This window comes from Ovis canadensis, chromosome 2 (genome assembly GCF_042477335.2).
Source record: "Ovis canadensis isolate MfBH-ARS-UI-01 breed Bighorn chromosome 2, ARS-UI_OviCan_v2, whole genome shotgun sequence".
Lineage (NCBI taxonomy): Eukaryota > Metazoa > Chordata > Mammalia > Artiodactyla > Bovidae > Ovis > Ovis canadensis.
Window position 1 is genome coordinate 51,290,142 of NC_091246.1, and position 19,781 is coordinate 51,309,922.

The 19,781-nt window shown below is 53.1% G+C and overlaps 1 protein-coding gene across 1 annotated transcript in view; it reads left to right on the top strand.

Moving 5' to 3' along the window:
• SHB (SH2 domain containing adaptor protein B) overlaps positions 1 to 19,781 on the top strand; it is a 134,910-nt gene that overhangs the window by 96,244 nt on the left and 18,885 nt on the right. Inside the window, exons 4-5 of the mRNA XM_069576129.1 lie at positions 10,167 to 10,338; positions 17,008 to 17,127. Coding sequence (XP_069432230.1) covers positions 10,167 to 10,338; positions 17,008 to 17,127 — 292 coding nt within the window. The remainder of the gene's footprint in view (positions 1 to 10,166; positions 10,339 to 17,007; positions 17,128 to 19,781) is intronic.

Below are 19,781 nucleotides of genomic sequence, written 5' to 3' on the forward strand. Positions count from 1 at the left end.
GGGTATCACATAGCCTGCTCACACAGAGATGGTATGTTTTCACATCACTTTTTCAAGCTGTACACCTGTCTTCTCTTCAAATGAGGAAGAGGCGCGTTTGTGAGTGGCTGGCAATGGCTGCGGTTGCTGCCATTGGTCTGAACTAGAAGCCGAGAGCGTGTCCCTGGATGTTTGAGGACTGGCCCATGAATCCGCCTGCCAGGTTGTGGGTGGGGAGACTGTGTGCCAGTAGGTGACAAGCAGGGCCCTGAGAGCCAGGCACCTGTCCCATCCTGTCATTCCTCTCCTGTAATTCCATCTATGCATGGGCAGCAGCAGAAACAATGAGCAGCTGGGTGAGGTCTGGGGCTTCCTGGGAGGGAAGACTCCTTTCTACAAGTGCCCAGCCTGCTTCCTGCACATCCTCTGAGGCTTGTGGCTGAGGGAAGTCCCTCTCCCAGGCCCTAGGACTGACTCTAAGTGTCTGTGGGTGTCTGCAGGTGAAAGTGTTGGGAGACACACTGCACTAGATCTGAGTGGGCATTCTCCATCTGACAGGAGCCCAGCCCAGAGCTAGCAGAGCTGCAGGGTCTAGATTTAAACCCCTGGGCTGTCACTTGCTAGCAGGGTGACCTGGGTCAAACGGCCTGTTTCCTCATCTGTAAAACCAGGTGGTAATTGGAATCGGTGCCAGAAGTCGGGGGCACAGTGAGTGTTCAGTGGGTGCTGGCTTTGGGTATCTTTATCATCATTACTGTTTTTGAGAACTTGTTGCACTGTAGATAGGATTTGTGCTGAACTTGTTAGAGGCCCCTGGGATTCAGAAGATATGGGTTCAAGTTCAAGTCTAGTTGTCGACATGGGACAGTCCCTTTCGCAGCTGGTCATTTCTCATTTCTAAAATGAGTTATGATGGTGGAGATGGCTTGCTTTGGCAGCTGTAAAGGCCTCTGCATTTAGGTCATTTTATCATTTTCATCAGGATTTATCCCTACTTTTCCTGCAGCCAAGCAGCAGCCCTCGGGGTGGGGTCTTTGCACCAGGCAGCCACATCCATGTTTCCCTTTTGGGGTGCAGACTAGGAGGATAAAGGCATGCTCATTCGTGCCAGCCCCTCCTTCCCCAGTCCAGGCTTGGGTGTACATGCATGGACAGCATTCCTGGAACCCAGATGGCATTCCTAGAGCCCAGGCGGCCTCTAGGCGCCCACTTCACAGGCTTCCCCATGCTCTGCTTCTCGGGAAGTCACCACTACCCCCTCTTATAATGAGGAACTTCTGTTCTCAGGCACTGCCCTTGAGATATGGCAGCATGGTGTCCTGGGGCCTGCGTGTGCCTGTGAGGGGAACACAGAGGCCTGTTGTTGGTGATCCTAAAAGAGCCAGCCAAACATGTGCTGAGCTGCCCATTGTCTTAAAACCTATCTGCAGGTACAGCCTTCACTCCCTGGGGAGAGGAGAGAGTGAGGCCTGCTCTTGAACTACAGGGGAGAAGGGGGCTTCACCTCTCTGGGCCCTAGTTTCTCTACCTGTAAAATGGAAATTCTAATGCTTGTCTATGAGGAACAAGCGAGATGATGCAGAAGGCATGTTTAGAAAGTTGAAGCAGCAGAGGACCATTGTTGGGAACAGAGTTTTAGTCAAGTAGGAGTGCTTGCACATTGTCATGAAAGCTTCTGGGTCATGGGGGCCCCCCTCCCAAATCAGTGCACAGTCTCCCTCCTTGCCCCCTCTTGGGGGCTCATGACTACCTGGGCTGCAGCCCCTTATATGCCTCTCCACCCCTGCCCTCCCCACTCCACACCTGTCCCCTCTATCAAAAACTGGCCAGAGTCAAGACCAGCAGTGTGCAGGAATCAGCACCCTAGACTGTGCGGAAAGGGTGCTGTGGGCACCTTCGTTCTGGTCTCTCTGCCCTTGTGTTTTCAAAGTAATAGGATGTCCATGAACAAACACCAGACCTGGAACACTGCAGGCCCCTCCTGTCAGCCCCATATTTGTTCCCGCCTCATCCACATGGGGCCTTAAAAGGCCTCTTCAGCACCTGAAAGCTCTGTGCACAGGGTTTTGTTTTCAGTTCTCTAATCCTTGTTGCCCCTGCGTAAGGGACTCTGTCCTGTGCTGGAGAACTGGGGAGGCCGGAGGCCAGCCAGAAAGATGCAGCCACTGATCCACAGGCCCCACCTGGGGACCCAAGGCCCTAGGTCCCCTTCACTTCCTTCCAATTCCCTATGAACCATCCTTAGGGACCAACATCCATACTCGTGGTCAGCCCGGAGGACTCAGGGATGTTTGGCAGACTGTCAAGTCTTCTCTCCTGGCCTGGCCTAGAGAAAGGCACTCCTAGAGCACCCCTAGGTGAGGGGAGGCTGCCCAGGCTTTCATCCCAAAGCAGAGGGTCAGGGGCAGGGGGCTGGGGCCCCCTGCCTGGCGTGATGGCCTGCTCCTCTCTGCTGGGCAGTCTACATGCCCAGTCCAGGCCCCACTCATAAAAACATAAAGTCCCACCAACCTCCTCAGTTTGTTGTGTCAGAGAATGTCACATTGGGTCCTCGCATATGCCCACCTGTGAACAGGAAGCACTCAGTAAAGGTCAAGTCATTTTTCAAAACTATTTTAAAATGATTTGAAGGGGGAGTCCAGCTCCTAAGTTTCCTTTCTTGATTGATGAATGAGGTTTTTTTTGGACCTGCTGACCATAAATTTGGGTGGAGATTCATTCACTCAATAGAGTCTAAGCATTGACATCAGGCACTATCCTAGGCACTGAGAATTCAGCTTTGAAAAAATCAGAATATGTCTTGTCTTCTTGGAGTCTTAGGAATTTCGGCTCAGGCTGGAGAAGGTGGTTTCTGATACAAGGCACTTAATCCTCCTGAGTAAATGAAAAGGAGCTGCTCTGAGCATGGATGTGGCCATGGGGAGAAGGGACCACCATGTACAGGGGCCCTGCCTGGACTTTGCTATGTCCTCTCTTACTAATCACCTCCATAGTCCTTTATGGTTTAGGCCTTGTCAGCCCTGTTTTATAGAAGTAGCAGCTAAGGCTCAGAGAGGTTTAAAAACTTACCCAAAGTCACACAGTAGTGGCAGAGGCAAGATTCAAACCTGGCTCTTCCTAACTCCAGAGTCCATACCCTCTCCACGAAGCTGAGCCGCTGCAGTTCTGTTGTCTGGCCTTGTTGCAGCCCATGGACTGTGTGTCAGGCACAGAGAACTCCAGGAGAGGCTAAGGCATGAGGCCTCATCTCCACCTGGTTCTGAGAAGACACCAGTGTACCCTGCACTATCCTGTGGACTGCGGTGGGGTCAGACAATGCCTTAGACAGGGGAGGCGGGGTTCCGGAAGGGAGGAAGGAAGTCCTTTCTTCTGGGCCCTGTGTACGTGTAAGTTGCTTCAGTTGTGTCTGACTCTTTGTGACCCCATGGACTGTAGCCCACCAGGCTCCTCTGTCCATGGGATTCTCCAGGCAAGAATGCTGGAGTGGGTTGCCATGCCCTCCTCCAGGGGATCTTCCCCACCCAGGGATCCAACCCATGTTGCTTTTGTCTCCTTCATTGGCAGGCAGGTTCTTTACCACTAGCGCCACCTGGGAAGCCTTCCACCTTGGGTGGTCTTGACCAAAGTTGCCCCCAGGAGGCAGCATGAAAGCTGAACTTTGAAAAATGGCTAGGATTTTTGCACCCATTGATACTGAAGAAAGGGATTCTCCAGGGCAGACACAGCAGAGCAGAGGCCTGGAAGCAGGGAGATGAGGGATGGGAGACCAGCTATTCTTTGTGACTGGAGCCGAGGGGTGGGTGTGGAACCCAGAAGGGTTGTCACCAAGTCACCGAGGGCGTCAAGCACCAGAGTGAGTTCTCTGTCCTTTCCTGTCCTGGGGACCTAGGAGCTGGCAAGGGTTTCTGGACCCAGAGAGCTGTGCTTTAGAGGCTTATGGGAATTTGGGAACCTGATCTCTTTGGCTAGCCCTGAATGATAAACAGGAAGGAGCCAGATCTAGAAGGAACACATTTATTTCATCTAAGCAAACATTTACTAAGCACCTCCTCTATGCCAAGCACTGTAGTCAGTTTAGGGGCTGACAAGATATTGGAGAGGAAAATAAGTCCTAGGTACTGTCCCCCAGAGAACCCCATGGGCTGTCAGGGGAGGAGTGGCTGGGGGCTTGCTGAGCTACATACAAGAGAAGGGTGGAGTGCTGTGAGCTATACTGGAGGAGGGGAGTTCTCAGAAGGCGGGATGGGGAGGTTTTGTGGAAGGCAGGCTTTTGTGCCAGACCTTGGCAGCTTCTAGACATCATACGGTTGGTGGTCATTGCAAAGACTAAATAAAGGAGATGCAATGCCTGCCTGGCCGGCCCTGTCACTTAGCTCTGAGATCCAGATGGTAACCCCCTCCCTTCACTCACAGGGTGGCAGGGTTGTCTTGAGGGTTAGAGCTAGCATGGGTGCTTGTTAACACTGACCCAATTTCAGGCCTAATTGATATGAAATCTGTAATACAAGTAGGAAGGGGACCACCAACAGCAAAGGCTAACCTGGGTGGAGGAGAGGCCTCCCAGGAGATCTGAGCTGGGTCTTAAAGATCTCATCAGATCAGAGCTGTGGAAGCACATTTAGGGCATCGCGAAGGGCCACCGCACCTGCCTTGGAGACAGAGGCTGGTGGAGCCGCTAACTGGACCACCTCTCCGGCTGCCACCAGGGCTCTGGTCCCGTCATCGCACCAAAGATGAAGGGCTCCAGAGGCCTGGCCCTGCCTGCCTGAGGCTCCCCTCCCTCCAGCAGAACCCTGACTTCTGTTTGTAATTGCCTATAGGTGGAATTAATTAGATACTGTCATTCTAACAACTCACAGGGATGGTATGTTTTTTCTCTAAATGCAGATATTCTTTTGAGGGCTGTGTCTTCCATTATCTTTTACAGAAAATCACTAAATTAAAAGAATTGCCTTTTAAAATTGCAGATTAAAGAGAAACTTAATTAGAAGGAATGAAAACAGTTGTGTTTGGTGCTTTTGTTCTTAACATTTTTTTTTTCCCTTGTGCTGCTGAATCACTGCGCTTGGAGTTTGTATATTCTCATTTTAGGTGGAATGATTTGCCTAATTAAGCCTGTCATTCATCACCACCTGTTCCCTCTAAAATATATGCCTATATTATTAAGCTTGCAAGCGAATGTATAAATTAATTCAGTGGGGAATCGCAGTGTTGACTGGAACATTATTAGGTTTTATCCAATTTATCTGGTTTGAAAACTGATATTTTCCCCCAGTAAAATGAAACAGCAGCTCATTAAGTTTCTTCATTTAGTCATTCTTTGAGCACCTATTATGTTGTGGTCATGTACTAAGGATGGGGGAATGGGGGCAAATATGGTGTAGCCTCTGCTCTTGAGGGGCTCATGGGGAGCCAAACAAAGAAACTGGCCTTTAGGATACCATAGGCTGAGATCAGAAAACTAAGATCATGGCATTCGATCCCATCACTTTATGGCAAATAGATGGGGAAACAATGGAAGCAGTGAGAGACTTCATTTTCTTGGGCTCCAAAATCACTGCAGACGTGAAATTAAAAGACACTTTTTCCTTGGAAGAAAAACTATGACCAACCTAGACAGCATATTAAAAATCAGAGACATTACTTTGCCAACAAATGTCCATCTAGTCAAAGCTATGGTTTTTCCAGTAGTCATGTATGGATGTGAGAGTTGGACTATAAAGAAAGCTGAGCACCGAAGAATTGATGCTTTTGAATTGTGGTGTTGGAAAAGACTCTTCAGAGTCTCTTGTACTGCAAGGAGATCCAACCAGTTGATCCTAAAGGAAATCAGTCCTGAACATTCGTTGGAAGCACTGATGCTGAAGCTGAAGCTCCAATACTTTGGCCACCTGATGTAAAGAACTGACTCATTGGAAAAGACCCTGATGCTGGGAAAAATTGAAGGCCAGAGAAGGGGTCGATAGAGGATGAGATAGTTGGATGGCATCACTGACTCAATGGACATGAGTTTGAGTAAGCTCCAGGAGTTGGTGATAGATAGGGAAGCCTGGCATACTGCAGTCCATTGGGTCACAAAGAGTCAGACACAACTGAGCGCCTGAACTGAACTGAACTGAGGCCGAGATCAAGGTGAGTCTGGAAAGAGGGTGAAGCCAGGGAGGGCTTCCTGGAAGAGGTGACTCCTAAGGAACAAGTGGAGTCAGTCAGGTGGATGAGGAGAGAGGCAAGAGTCCTGATGATTCACACAAAGAACACAGCCTGGAAGGTGGCATGGTGAGACCTGAGACTAGGTAGGTTGCCAGGTGGTTGGTCTTGAGAACCTACGTGCCTTCCATGATCGTGTTGCATGCTCCATGCCTCTCTTCTCACCTTCTGGGCCAGGAGGTGTGCAGTAGGATTTTATACTGGCAGAAATTCCCAGATTCCGATAGCCAGTGGAGCACCCAGATTGTCCGAGGTGAAAGTGCCTTACAGTTCATCTGGTCTCTCACTCTTACCTGCCTGTGGCAGAACTAAGTCTAGAACCTCGTCTCCCACCTACCCCTTCCCACACCCCCGCTCTGCTACCCCTGGGGCACCAGTCACCACTTGGGCCAGAGGCCTGCTGCACTGTCCTGTCTCCATTCTCTCCATTCCCCAAAACCAGAAAGTTAGCAGACGGGAGGCTGCATGGGAAAGTGCACACTGGTCCCGTTCTCCCTGACCCCACCTCCCACTGTGCCCCGATCTCCATCGCAGTGCAGTATTGCACAGGAGTCTTCCCCTGACTTGCCCCGCAAGTAGTCAAGTCCTGTTGGAGGCACCTCCCATATCCCTGTCATCACTGAGGGATTCAGCCTCCATCACCTTCCCTACCTCTCTGCCTCCAGGGTCACCCCTAAACCCTCTCTCCATCAGCAGTCAGAGAGGTCTTTAAAGCCCAGTCTGAAGGATGGCATTCCTTGATTCAACCCACGCATAGCATCAAGTCCCAGCTCTTTAGAAAGGTGAGCAGGCCCTCACCTGTCTACCTGATCCCAGTGCTTGCCCCTGCCCAACGTCACCCATCCAGGGCTTTGCAAGCTAGATGGCTCAGGTCAGAACCTGCTTCACCTCTCCCTGACACCCACTCCCAGGACATGTACCCCATTTGATTGGTTGCCCTGAGGGCTGGTGTGGTTCCCTGCGAGCTCTGACTGGGGAGCTGGGCTGCTGGGAAGCCAGGGAAAGGACATATGTGTGGGGGCCCCCTGCTCTGAACATCACCCTTTTATCACCACTGAAAGCTCAGCTCATCAACCAGATGGTGGAGGATGTTTGTTTCTCAGACATTCAACCCCAGGACCTGTCCCCTAGAAGGGCCTTGAGGTCATTGCCACCTGGCTGTCTGTCCCCGTGGCTGGACACAGGACAGAACTGTAGCCAGAGAAGAGGGCAGGGAGCCCCCAGGAGGGTCCTCACTCTGCCCCAGTCCTGGCATCATAGGCTGTGGGTGTCTGGAGGTTGGGGCTTGACCTCTGTCATGTGTTCTCACGGAGCTTAGGGTTTTCTGTGAGCCTTCTTCACCTGAACTTGCCAGCCCCGTCCTCCAATGCTCAGGCCGAAAGCCGGTAGTGACCTTGACCCTCTGTCTCTCTCTCCCTCCATCCTGAAGACATACACAAGTCCGATTCTCAGTCACTTCCATCCACCTCTCCAATGCCAGCCTGTCCTACAGGAGCTTGCCTCGTCCATCTCACTCTCTCTCTCTTTTTAATTAACAAACTTTTGATTTTTTAAGAGTAGTCTTAGGTTCACAGCAAAACTGAGATGAAATTATGGAGAGTTCCCATAGACTCACATCCTCCGTCCCTTTTCAGCCCAGTAGTCCTGTTAAAGAGTACCAGGTCAAAAGCTTTCCCCATCAGAAGTCAGAATTGCTCTTCATTTCTCTCAGAATAAAACCAAAGTCCTTCCCAGGGTCCACAAAACCCCCAACCACGCGGCCCTGCTCCCTCCCACTCCCCTGGGCCTCAAATCCCACCCAATTCAATCCACTCCGGTTGCCCTGGGCTGTGTTGTTTCTCAGTCACCCTCAGCCCGTTCCTAAAGTCAAGGGCCTTGAATCTGTTCTTCCTTCTCCCCAGAATGTCCTTCCCCCAGACGTCCACGCTGCTCGCCCCCCCTTCCTCCAGGCATTTGTTCAGATGCTGTCCTTTGAGAGGCCTGCCTTGTCCTGCTTTCCTTTTCTCCAGAGCACTTAGCCCCAGCTGGTGTGCTGTGGATCTGACTTACTTTACTTGTTGTCTCTCAGACCCTGAACTCCTGAAGTGGGGATTTCTGTTTTGCTCAGTGCTGTTTCCCCAACCGCGAACCACGCCTGGCCCACGTGGACGAAAGTCTAGAAGGGAGAGCCTGCCAGACCCTGCTGCAGTCATGAGAGTGACCAGACACATGGGTCCAACCTGTCTCGAGCCTTCCGTTGGCAGGAACCCCCCTCCCCGCTGTTTTCTGTAGTGATTATTAGAGAAGCCTGTCTCAGAGGGATGGAAATGCTCCACCGCCCTGATGGATGATCTGGCTCCATGGCTGAGACGCATGAGTTCATTCACCATCCTCGGTGGTCCATAGACCCCACATCACCACTGTCAGGGCAGGAGTTTCCCACCACCTTCTGTGAACATGAGGTTGATTGCTGTGTAGCTGGGGTCAGAGGACGGCTCGCCACGTCCGTGCTTGCTGGCTAGGGCTGGGGAGATTTCTACCATTGTGTGTCTGTGGGCCTGTAGCTGGACGTGGTACATGGTTCCTCATGCCCTGGCCCAGTTTACTCAGCACTTAGTATATGCTGGGCCAATCAACTGTAGTCCCTCATCTGATTCCCACAGCAGTCGGTATGATAAGAAATAGGGCTTCGGAGAAGTGGAGTGGCTTAGCCAAGGTGCACAGCTGGTCATGGCCAACTTCAGAGGGGGACTCAGGGCAGTTTGGAGGCTTCTGTGAAGTACTTAGTATGTGTCCACATTGAGTAGGCATGATCAGAGTAATGAAGGCAAACCTTTATGATAGCATTTACCCAGCACACCAGGCGCTCTGCCGAGACGGCTGTCAACCCCCTGGCAGACTCCTCACAACAGCCCCACGAGTTGGGTACAGTCGTCATCCCTAGTTTTCAGATGAGGCAACCGGAAGCCCAGAGACATGACTTGCAGGTGGACTACTGGTCTCTGCCAACACTTCTGGCAACTCCAATTTTGTTTGTTTTTAAAATACTTATGTATTTAGTTGCGGCCTGCAGGATCTTTCATTGTGGCACAAGGGCTCCAGAGCACATGGACTCAGTAGTTGCAGAATGCAGGCTTAGTTGCCCTGAGGAATGTGGGAAACTTAGTTCCCTGCCTAGGGATCAAACCTGCATCCCCTGCAGTGGAAGGTGAATTCTTAACCACTGGACCACCAGGGATGTCCTGGGAACTCCAGTTTGAGCTCAGTATTTTCCACTCTTTGTGGGGTGTCTCCAGGGTCCTGCCCTCGAAAGGTACCTCCCCAGCCCATGGGTGAAGGATGCTCCTGCAGGTCCAGGGCTGGAAGGAAGGCACATTGTAGGGCTCATCCCACTGTGGTGGGCACCGCTCCAGCCTCACCTGGGGGCTAATCCAGGACAGGGCTGGCTGTGTGGAGGGCCCACGCGGTGGGGTGAGTATAGAGGAACAGACGGCTGTGATGCAGCACACCCCTCGACTGGAACTCTCTGGTTGTCCCAGGAGAAAGGGGGCAGATGTGGCCAGTGCAGCCCTGGGCTCGGGGGAGGGTAGGAGAATGGAGGAGGAGAGGAGCCACTTGGAGGCAGGTTTGTGGCACAAAATAAAGAAAAACTTTGCCCCTGATAACTGTCTAGGGAGCAGAGCCCCCGCTGGGAGTACCATGTCCTCTTTGATGGAGGTTGCGGGAGGGTTCCTTTGGGGATAAGGCTGAGTTCAGTGTCCTCTGGAGATTCAACCAGCCCCTCGATTGCACCATCTGATTGTGACGGCACCTCACATCCTGGTTTGGAAAGCCCACAACTTTTGAGCTATGTTTGTTCATTGCCTGGAGCTCTTCTGCCTGCAGATTATAAATCATCAACCAACCATGCTGATTTCCTGGCCCCACTATGTGCCGCCAGTAACTTGTTGGGCTGAGCTCTGGGTAACCGGGTAACCGTGCTCTTTCTCTCTCCCCCACAGCCCAGTTTAATGGCAGTGAGAAGCGGCAGTCATCCCCCTCACCTTCCCGGGACCGGCGGCGCCAGCTTCGAGCTCCCGGAGGAGGCTTCAAGCCCATCAAACATGGGAGCCCTGAGTTCTGTGGGATCCTGGGAGAGAGAGTGGACCCTGCTGTGCCACTGGAGAAGCAAATGTGAGTCCTCAGGGAGCAGAGCTCAGTCTCAGCGGCCAGTTCGTGGAGTCACTATCGACGCTCACAGGCCAAGGCCACGGCCGAGTCTGCCCGGTCGGGCTTAAAGCACACCTCTCCTGATTCCTGGCCCTATGCGTCCTCTCCCTCCTCCGTATCACCTGCCCGCCTTCGGATGGCTAGTAGGAAGGACAGTGAGGTCATCCACATGGCGTTCTCCTTCCTTCTGTATCCTCCTTTCTAGTTTCATCATGCAGCAAGTGAGCTTTTAAAACGCTAAATGTATATTAAACCCTCCTGCGTGATTGCATATTAGCTTTATTTTATAGTAGGAGTGATGTTTTTGCCCCACATCCCTGGAAGCTCAGATAGTAAAGAATCTGCCTGCCATACAGCACCCGGGTTCGATCCCTGGATTGGGAAGATCCCCTGGTGAAGAGAATAGCTCCCCACTGCAGTACTCTGGCCTGGAGAATTCCGTGGACAGAGGAGCCTGCAGGCTACAGTCCATGGGGTCACAGAGTCGGACACGACTAACCAACACATACACATGCTAAATCCTGCTGCCTATTAGCTTTATTTATAGCAGGAGTGATCTTTTTGCCCCACATCTGCTTGATCTTAGTTGGGCAAGACCTTGGCACTCTTGATTTGGGTTTCCCCCAGAGAGTTCCCAGCTTTAATCAGCATCCAAGTCCCATCCCTGCTGCCCCTTGCCCCCTGCTTCTCCACAACACTCCGGTCAGTGTTGTCTCCATCCCCTTGAGCGAGAGGGTCGTCTCCTTTCTCCGCTGGGGTCTCGGGTCCCTGCTCTGCTCTGAAACCTTCCATGGCTCCCCATGGCCTCCAGGATAAAATCCCATCTCCCAAAATTGCCACTCGCTCTGTGAATTGTTCCACATACCTGCCCTAGAGTAAGTTTCTCCGGGAACTTAACAAAGCACATCCTGGATCCCATGCTCATACCATCAGGGGCATCGCCCTCTTCACAAGTGAATGTGGGAGAAGTGGGGTTATCATCTTATTGCAAAATGAGAAAATCGGGACCCCAAGAGATGTGGAGCCTTGGCTAGGACCTCCTGGCTCAGAGTGCTGAGGCAGGATACGAATGCTGTGACTCGACCCCACACCTTCCTCTCACTTCCCTCTTGTATGCAATTCTCCCTCACCCTTAGCACATGGCCGGCACAGAGTAGGCACTCAGTAAGGCCAGGAGATTAGCAGACACCCAGCGGGTTCCTTGTGAGACCTCGTCGAGTGCATCATGTATTATATTAGTCTCCACCCAGGGAATTCTGGTCTCGCCCAGCCGGCAGTGCGTCCCTCACAGGAAATGCTCCCTTGCTGAGCAGGGTGCAGAGTTTTCCGAATGATGTCATGTGCTCGTGTGCCCTTTTTTAAGCGTGTGCCGCAGCCTCCTTTGTGACAGCCCTGCGCCTGCTGCACAGAGCACATGGGGGGAGGGGGTGGGGGAGGCTCCCAGCAGGTGTCGTGTTAATCTCTCACGTCTCACAGCCACACAGATTGGGTGGCAGGTTTTGCTTATTTCTGATCAGACTGTGTGCTTTTTAATCAACAAACAAAATATAATCCAGAGAAGCCTGGGAGCTATTCAGCGTGCATCCTGACCCAGGTCTGCCTGGGCTCAGCGGCCCAGCCTCCCCTCTGCCCACACCCGGACGGACTTCATGAGCCCTGTGAGGGCAGGTCTGCCTTTCCTTTCCTGTTCCCACCCAAAAGGCCCTCAGCCAAATCCAGAGTTGTGGCTGGCTTTTCCTCCCCATCATCTTATCTCCCTGGGATTATTCCAGCCTGCTAGAGGCCTGCCTCATCACCCAAGAGGTAGGGTGGTGGGCTTAGGTAAGATCCCACTTCCAGCAGAGCCTCAGGACCCAGGACCCAGGACCCAGCCCGAGAGGTTCACTATATCCCACCTGGGCTGATGCTGCCTCAGAATTTAGTAGGCGCTTCCAATTTCCAACTTCTCCCCACCCTAGTGCAGGGGAGAGGGAAGGTGGGCACACTGAGCAGGTGCCCCAGTCTTAGAGGGTTGTCAGGGATGGGTAGTCACACTTCTGCCCAGGCACCCAAACTACTCGCTGGCCCTTCTGGGACAGTGGAAAGGCTGCTCAGGTACTAAGGGGTGAGTGCTCCCCAGCCTCCTAGAGGCCGCCCACCACCCGCTCCATTCTGCATTATTATTACCATCAGCACATAAACACGTCCTAGTCATGAATTTCGTGGTGGTGTTCAGTCGCTCAGTCACGTCCAACTCTCTGTGACCCCATGGACTGCAGCACTCCAGGGTTCCCTGCCCTTTCCATTTCCTGGAGCTTGCTCAAACTCTGTCCACCGAATCAATGCCATCTAACCATCTCATCCTCTGTCACCCCCTCCTCCTACCCTCAATCTTTCCCAGCATCAGGGTTTTTTCCAGTGAGTCAGCTCTTTGCATCAGGTGGCCAAAGTTTTGGAGCTTCAGTTTCAGCATCAGTCCTTCCAGTGAATATTCAGGCTTGATTTCCTTTAGAATTGGCTGGTTTGATCTCCTTGCTCTCTGCGGGGCTTTCAAGAGTCTTCTCCAGCACCACAGTTCTAAAACATCAATTCTTAGGCACTCAGCCTTCTTTATGAACTTCTTAAAACAAACAAATAAATAAATCTCGACTAGACATCCCCATTTGACTCTAGCCCCTGTTGGGAACGTAACCTCCATGAGGGCAGGAACTTGTCTGGGTCACCATTGCGTGCCCAGTGCCTAGATTGGTGCCTGACACGTAATAGGTGCTCAGTGAATAGGTAGCTGTCCCCTTGGTGAACAGAGTCCCCAAAGAGCTGTCAATGCATTCACTCTCCCTTCCGTTACCTCCCATTCTCTCATCCACCCCAATCTGCTTCCCTTTTCTGCCCGGGTAACCAGCTGACCTCTTCTGACCCCTGTGGCAGCCAGCACATTAGACGGCTCCCTCCTTCTAAGACGCTCTCTGCTCCCGGCTTTCCTCTGCCTCCCCCGCCGGCTGCTCACCTCAAGCTGACCCGAAGGTTATTCTGTCCAGGGCTCGGTTTCCAGCTACGTGCCCTCCCTGGGTAGTCTCCTCAGGATGCTGGTGGTGAGTCACCAGTTCGCATCCCCAACCCACACCTCTCCCAGAACTCCTGACTCCTACGACCAGCTGCCTTCTTGGCATCTCCACTTGGCTGACGAATGGGCATCTTAAATTTAACACGTTCAAAACTGGACTCCTGATCTCCTGGACACCCGCTCCTCCCCAGTTTGCCCACCTTCCCCACCCCACCCCACCCCAACAGCATCACATCTACCACGTTGCTCAAGCCACAGCCCTGAAATCATCTGGATTCCTTTGTTGGCGTCACACCAGCATCTAGTGCATTACTAACTGCCAGTTTTCCATCCAAAACACATCCCGATTCCATCCATTCCTGTCATCTCAGGTCCTCCCGTCTGGACCCCTGCAGAAGCCTCCTCGCCTGTCTCCTGCTTCACTTCCCCTCTGGCCATTCTCCTTTTGTAAAATCGTCCAGAGCAAGTATCTCTTAACATCTCTATTTAAAACTCTCATTGCCTTCCCTGTGCTTACAATGAAATCAGACTTCTTCCTGTGGCCTACACAGCCTCGGGGAACTGGGCCCCACCTCCTGTTCATCCGCATCCTGTCCCACTTCCCACAGTCACAGCACTGAACCATTCTTGCTGCCTTTTTGCTCCGTGAACACCCCACGCTCATTCCTGCTTCTGGAGCTTTGCACTTGGTGCTGCCTCTGTGATGAACGTGTTTTCTTTGGCTCTTCACATGATTGGCTCCTCCTCCGTGCAGGTTCTCAGGTCAAATGTCATCTCCTCGGGGTTGCCCCCTTGTCCATTTATTCCGTAGTAGGCACCTCCCCCACCCCAGTCACTGCCTTATCACAAACCCAGTATTCCTATATAGCAGTTGTCACTATCTGAAATTGTTTCCTGAATCTGTTGGTTGACTCTCTATCTGCCTGCATCAGCCCTTTGAGAACAAGGATATAGTAAGTGGTGAGTAGATAACTGCATGATCTCATGGGTGTTGGATGGACTGGGTGGTGATGGTTGAGTCTTCTTAATTCCCGTGGTTCAGGCCTGAGTGGCCAGCTCTACAAAGTCCAGTGCATCCCCAGGATGGCCTCCTGCCTGGATTCTTTCAGTTCAGGCAGGTCCTCCTTGGGCCCAGGGGTTGCCAGCCAGGCCCATCCTGTCTCCTGGTAGCCATCCTCATCCTGACAGTCTGCCCTCTCCCCATCCCCCAGTTGAGTGTCTTTTGCCTCTTCTCTCCCCAATTCCTCCTGTTTTTCCTTTGATCTTCGACCCCGAGTCCCCTGCCTTTCTCTACATGTGGAATGGCTGGAGCAGCTGGGGAAGGAACCAGCAGCTTATCCTATTTACCCACCAGGGATCACCCTTAACAAGGATCTAGAACCCCCGAGGCCCATCTGCCACCGCCTCCCTTAGAGCCACTTGTCCTGTGCTCTGGGAGTCGGGCTCAGACAGCGCCTCCCTGGAGACTACTTCTTGGCCTTCCCTGAGGATGGCTCTGCTTCAAATAGCTGAAACTTGCTTGGCTAATAAAACAGCATTTTGTCAGCTCACTGGGGCTGTGTTACACAGGTGAAATTTCCTGGAAAACAACCTTGGCCGAACTGTTAACTCTCATCTCTAAAGTCAACTCCATCCTTGTCTAACCACGTCTCCCAGTTACACTCACATATCTTTTCTTAAACACACACTGGCCCGTCACACCTCTGGGAGTGTTGTCATTATGGCAATCCGTGCAATTCCCAGCGTCACATCCTCTTAGTTTCTGTGTAAGTATAGACAGGAACGTGGGTCTGCAGTGTACGCTTCCCCTCACCTTTTCCCTCAGCGAGTCCCCTTGCAGATGTCCAGCCCCGGGTCTGACCTGTGGGCGGTCACCCCTTGGGCCATCAGTGACTCTGTCGCAAGATCGATGGGCAGGGATACTCACATCTCTCTCACTCTGCAGTCTTTGCTTTCCTAGAGCTGGTTGAGTTGGGGTGTTTTTTTTAGGTTATAATTATGTCATCTTCACTGCTGCTAACTATTTAGAACACTGCCTTATAAAATGGCAGAACGTGCAGAGAAAGGCAGTGTGATGCTTTTCTCCACGCAGGATGTCTGTATCAGAACTCTCACGGGTTCTGGTCACAGGGCACTCCTGGCCCAGGTTCCGGAGGCAGGCTCCTCCATACACCTGGGGGAGGTATAAAATGAAAATGCAGTCTACACAGCAGCAGCCTGAAATACTGGTAGTTGGGGAAGTGACCTTTGGCTGTCTGCAAGTTCACTTCTCTTTTGGCTGATGCTGAAACTCACCCCGTTGCAGGCTCTCCATCAGCCCTTCAATGCATCATTCTGTTTAATCCTCACAACCCCAAAACAGGAATAGAGTGACCCTAACTTAGCAAACTGAGATGCACCCAGATTTAGCTTCTTGCCCCAGACTCCCAACCGGCCAGTGGCAGAGCCAGGTCTGTGCCTCCGCGGCCAAAGCATGATCTATCCTTGACCACTGGCACCTCTGGTTCCCTTCCTAACCACATCTCTGGCCATCTTCCCATTAATCCGATCCCTCAGAGACCGTAATGGAAGGAAGCAGTGACCTGTTCTGAGTACACCTACTGACCAGCATCCAAGGTCTTCACTCTGCCGCAGAAATTTTACCTTCAACTCTTCCAATCTTGAAAACTCACGTCCCCCTTTTGTCTTGCACTCGGGGCCTTAGCCAGGCATCTGCCACGGCACCCCTCCCATGTGATTCTGCCGCTCACCACGCGCTGCCCGGAAGCAGAACTGCTGGGCTTCCCACGTGCCCGGTCGATGCCAGATGCACTTGGCAGGAGCACTGCTTTGGCCACCCCACCCCACCGCTTGCTTTCCTGAGTGACGAGCACCGCCCTCTGTCCCGCAGAAGTCGCAGAGCCAGCATGTGTCCCGCCTGTCAGCGCCCTCTGATGGCTTCCGTTTCTCTCAGAGAAACCAGAGTCCTCGCATCACTTTGTGTGCAAGGCCCCCAGCGCAGCCCTGCCACGGGGCCTCTTAGGCCTCTGCGCCCACACTGCCCCCTTGCCTCAATCTAGCCATCACTGGCCTTCTTGTTGTTTCCAAAACATGCCAGGCATCCTGCTTTGGCTGCCTTTCTTCTGCCAAATAGGCTGTTTTCCAGCGTCTTCCTTTGTGGCATCTTCCCGCAGCTCCTTCAGGTCCATACTGAAACGTCACGCCCTGCAGAAGGCTTCCCTTGCTGCTGCTTAAGACAGCAGTCCCTCCTGCCAGCTCCAAGCCAGGCGACCCTGCTCCGTGTCCTTCATGGCACCCACACTGGACTCTGTGCTTCACGGTGTGGAGGCCAGGTTTGCTCACCATACTCTCCCTAAGACCTGCATGCAGCAGGCGCTCTGTCGATATCTAATGAATGACTGAACACACACACACGCGCACAGGCACACGTGACATCTGCACGCACAGGGACGCTGCCTAGTGACAAGGAGGCCCAGGATGCCCACAGCTGCCCTCCAGTGGGGCTGAGCCTCCTCGGGGCAGATGGGATTCGGGATGTCAATGGTAGGGGTCTATCCCTGCTGAACTCTGACCCTATCTCTTCTCCGCAGATGGTATCACGGAGCCATCAGCAGGGGCGACGCTGAGAACCTGCTGCGCCTCTGTAAGGAGTGTAGCTACCTTGTCCGGAACAGCCAGACCAGCAGGCACGACTACTCCCTCTCCCTGAAGTGAGTAACCTCGGCCACCCCTGGCCCTCGGCAGCCTCCCGCGATGTGCGACCTGGCCCGGCTCTCTGAGGCAGAAAGACCCACCAGTGTCCCCCCGGGGAAACTTGCCAGCATGAGTTATTTCAAGCCTTGCTTTTCCAATTTGATCTAATTCTCCTGGGACACAGAGGAGTTTTTATATTCTCCATTTCTGCCTCCCTTGAAGAGGAGGGGCATTTTCCTAGGATTTATATTAAATATCCAAGAATAGCTTCCACATCTCCCGTGAGCCAGGGACTATAGAAGCACTTAGCGTGTCTTGTCCCTCCTTGAAACCTCACAACAGCCCTTTGAGGAGAAACATCTGTCCCCGTTGTGCAGATGAGGAAACAGGCTCAGAGAGGGGCTGGGTCAGCGCTCGAGGCCGGGTGTTTGACGCCCCACTGCTCCTGCTGCCCCCTGAGAACCACCCTTTCCTTCTGTTCTTGGCTACTGTTCGGGAAAGTCTCCCTTTATGTGTCGCACGACGGTTGTAAGGAACCCCACGGAGAGTCAGGAAGAATCTTGCTGACATGATCACCTACAGCTGCTTTGTATTGCTTTCAGGATAGGTGCCCCTGAAATAAGAAAAGGGTTTTTTGATTGAGGGTTTCATCCTTCAATTCTGTTGCTGGATGGAACCCAACAGATTGATTAAAACCCATTTTACAGATAGGAAAAGTGAGGCTGGGAGAGAGGAGGGATTTAAAGAGTTAATGACAGAACTGAGATATAAACCCAGGTCCTTCAGCCAGCACAGACCACCAGGAGCAACGGTCAGCCAGCACAGACCACCAGAAAGCAAGCAACTGCCTGCTTTCTTTCTACTCAGCTTGCTGTTACTCAAGGCCAGGTGATGCAGAGAGAACTGCTAGGACACATCGGAAGAGCCCTGTGCAGGCCAGCCGTGAAGTCAGTAGGGTCGGTGCACACAAACAGAGACTGGCCTGGGCTCTCTGCTCACGACTGACCCCACCTGCAAGGGACTGTGACAAACTGCAGAGCAGAGCCTGGGCAGGAAACAGAGGCACTGGAAGTCTGCCTGGAGAAGGGAGGATATGTGGGGACATGGAGGAACCACAGATCTCTCAAGGACATCAGGGCAGAAGTGGTAGATGGGGCGTTATGGGCATGTGGATTCCAGGTCAGCGAGAGGTGCGGTTCTCTAACCCTTCAAGCCTATCAGGAATCAGAGCTGCCTCAGAAGGTAGTGAGTGTCTCATCACTGGGGATGTGCAACCAGGAGCTGGACAGCTGCCTTGCCAGGGAGGACATCGAGGGGATTTCTGAGCCTCTGGGAGGGCACTCAGGGCAAGCGGCACATGGACACTTCATTGTCCACCATCAGGCCTGACAGCTTAGAATCAGGCAGGTTTTATTGCAGCCAAGGAGAATTCAGTACGCTAAACTGTAGCTGGGCTGGTGGCAGCCAAAGTCAAAGGGCTGTCCCTGCCTAGGGGAGAGGGCAACAGAGGGGAGAGGGGCACACCACTGCTGTGCTGCCAGGGTCGGGGGTCTGGAACTCCCCACTGCTCCATGCCGCCCCTTCCCCACTGTTTGAGGTAACCTAGCAACCCAGGTGCCCATGAATGATGCTTCCAGATCTTCACCTTCCTGCCTCAAGGTGAACTGTGCCTTTCTGGGCTGCAGGAGGTGGGAGAGGTGAGTGACCTCAGAGATGGGACTCTAAGTCACCATCCGTCCTTCCTTGCTGCCCTGCACAGACTGCCTACTCCCTGGTCTTCCTCACACTCATCACACTGGCCGTCTCTGAGCTCCACAGTGTATTGCATTCCTCCTGGGATTCCGTCATCTGGGACCGGGCCAGAGGCATCTTCCCTAGAGGACTGATTGAAGGCACAGAAGAGCGGGTGGGGCACCCCACTCCAGCCCAGTCATTCCTGTGCATGGCAGGGGCCCATCGCGCCTCCGTTTATTCACTGTTTATTCACCAGGAGCACAGGAGGAATCTTGAACCAGGGGTGGGAACGACTCACAACGGCAGGGCCCGCAGGGTCCGCTCCCCAGCACCCTGAGCCCGTGCCATCCGTCATGCGGACAGACGCAAATGCTGGCTCACGCTTCAGAAGAGTGTGTGTGTCGCGGTTCTAAGGGCGTAGTTCTCTTTTCGTCCCGGGTTTGCTCCCTTCCCCAGACCCTCCTGCCCTGTCACAGGCTTACAGTCCAGGGGCTGGGCTTTCCCACTCCCCGACCTCGTGGCCTCGGCAGCTGTGTCATCTTTCTGAGCCTGTGTCCTCCCCTGTGCACGAGAGGCAATGCTGTTCTCCATATAGACGGAGAGGCCCATCAGTGTCCCTGGCTCTCCGGATTTCGCCTGGCTTGCTGTGGCCAGATCCCTTGCACCTCCCGGGCAAGGGGAGAAGGTGGGGGGCGCAACTCAGGGGGGCCTGTGCTGGGACCTCGAGCAGAGCACTCTGCCATCAGGCCCGGGTTTGTCTTCCTGCACCTGTCCTGTCTGTCCTCATTATCAGGAAGTGCAGTCTGGATGACTGGTCTCTGCCCACGGGTGCCGAGGTAGAGGGTTCAGTTCTGCATGCTTGTCTAGAGCCATTAGATCCCAAACACAAGAGGGGTGGTCTTACCTGGTCAGCTTTCCCTCAAAGGAGGCCAGAAGT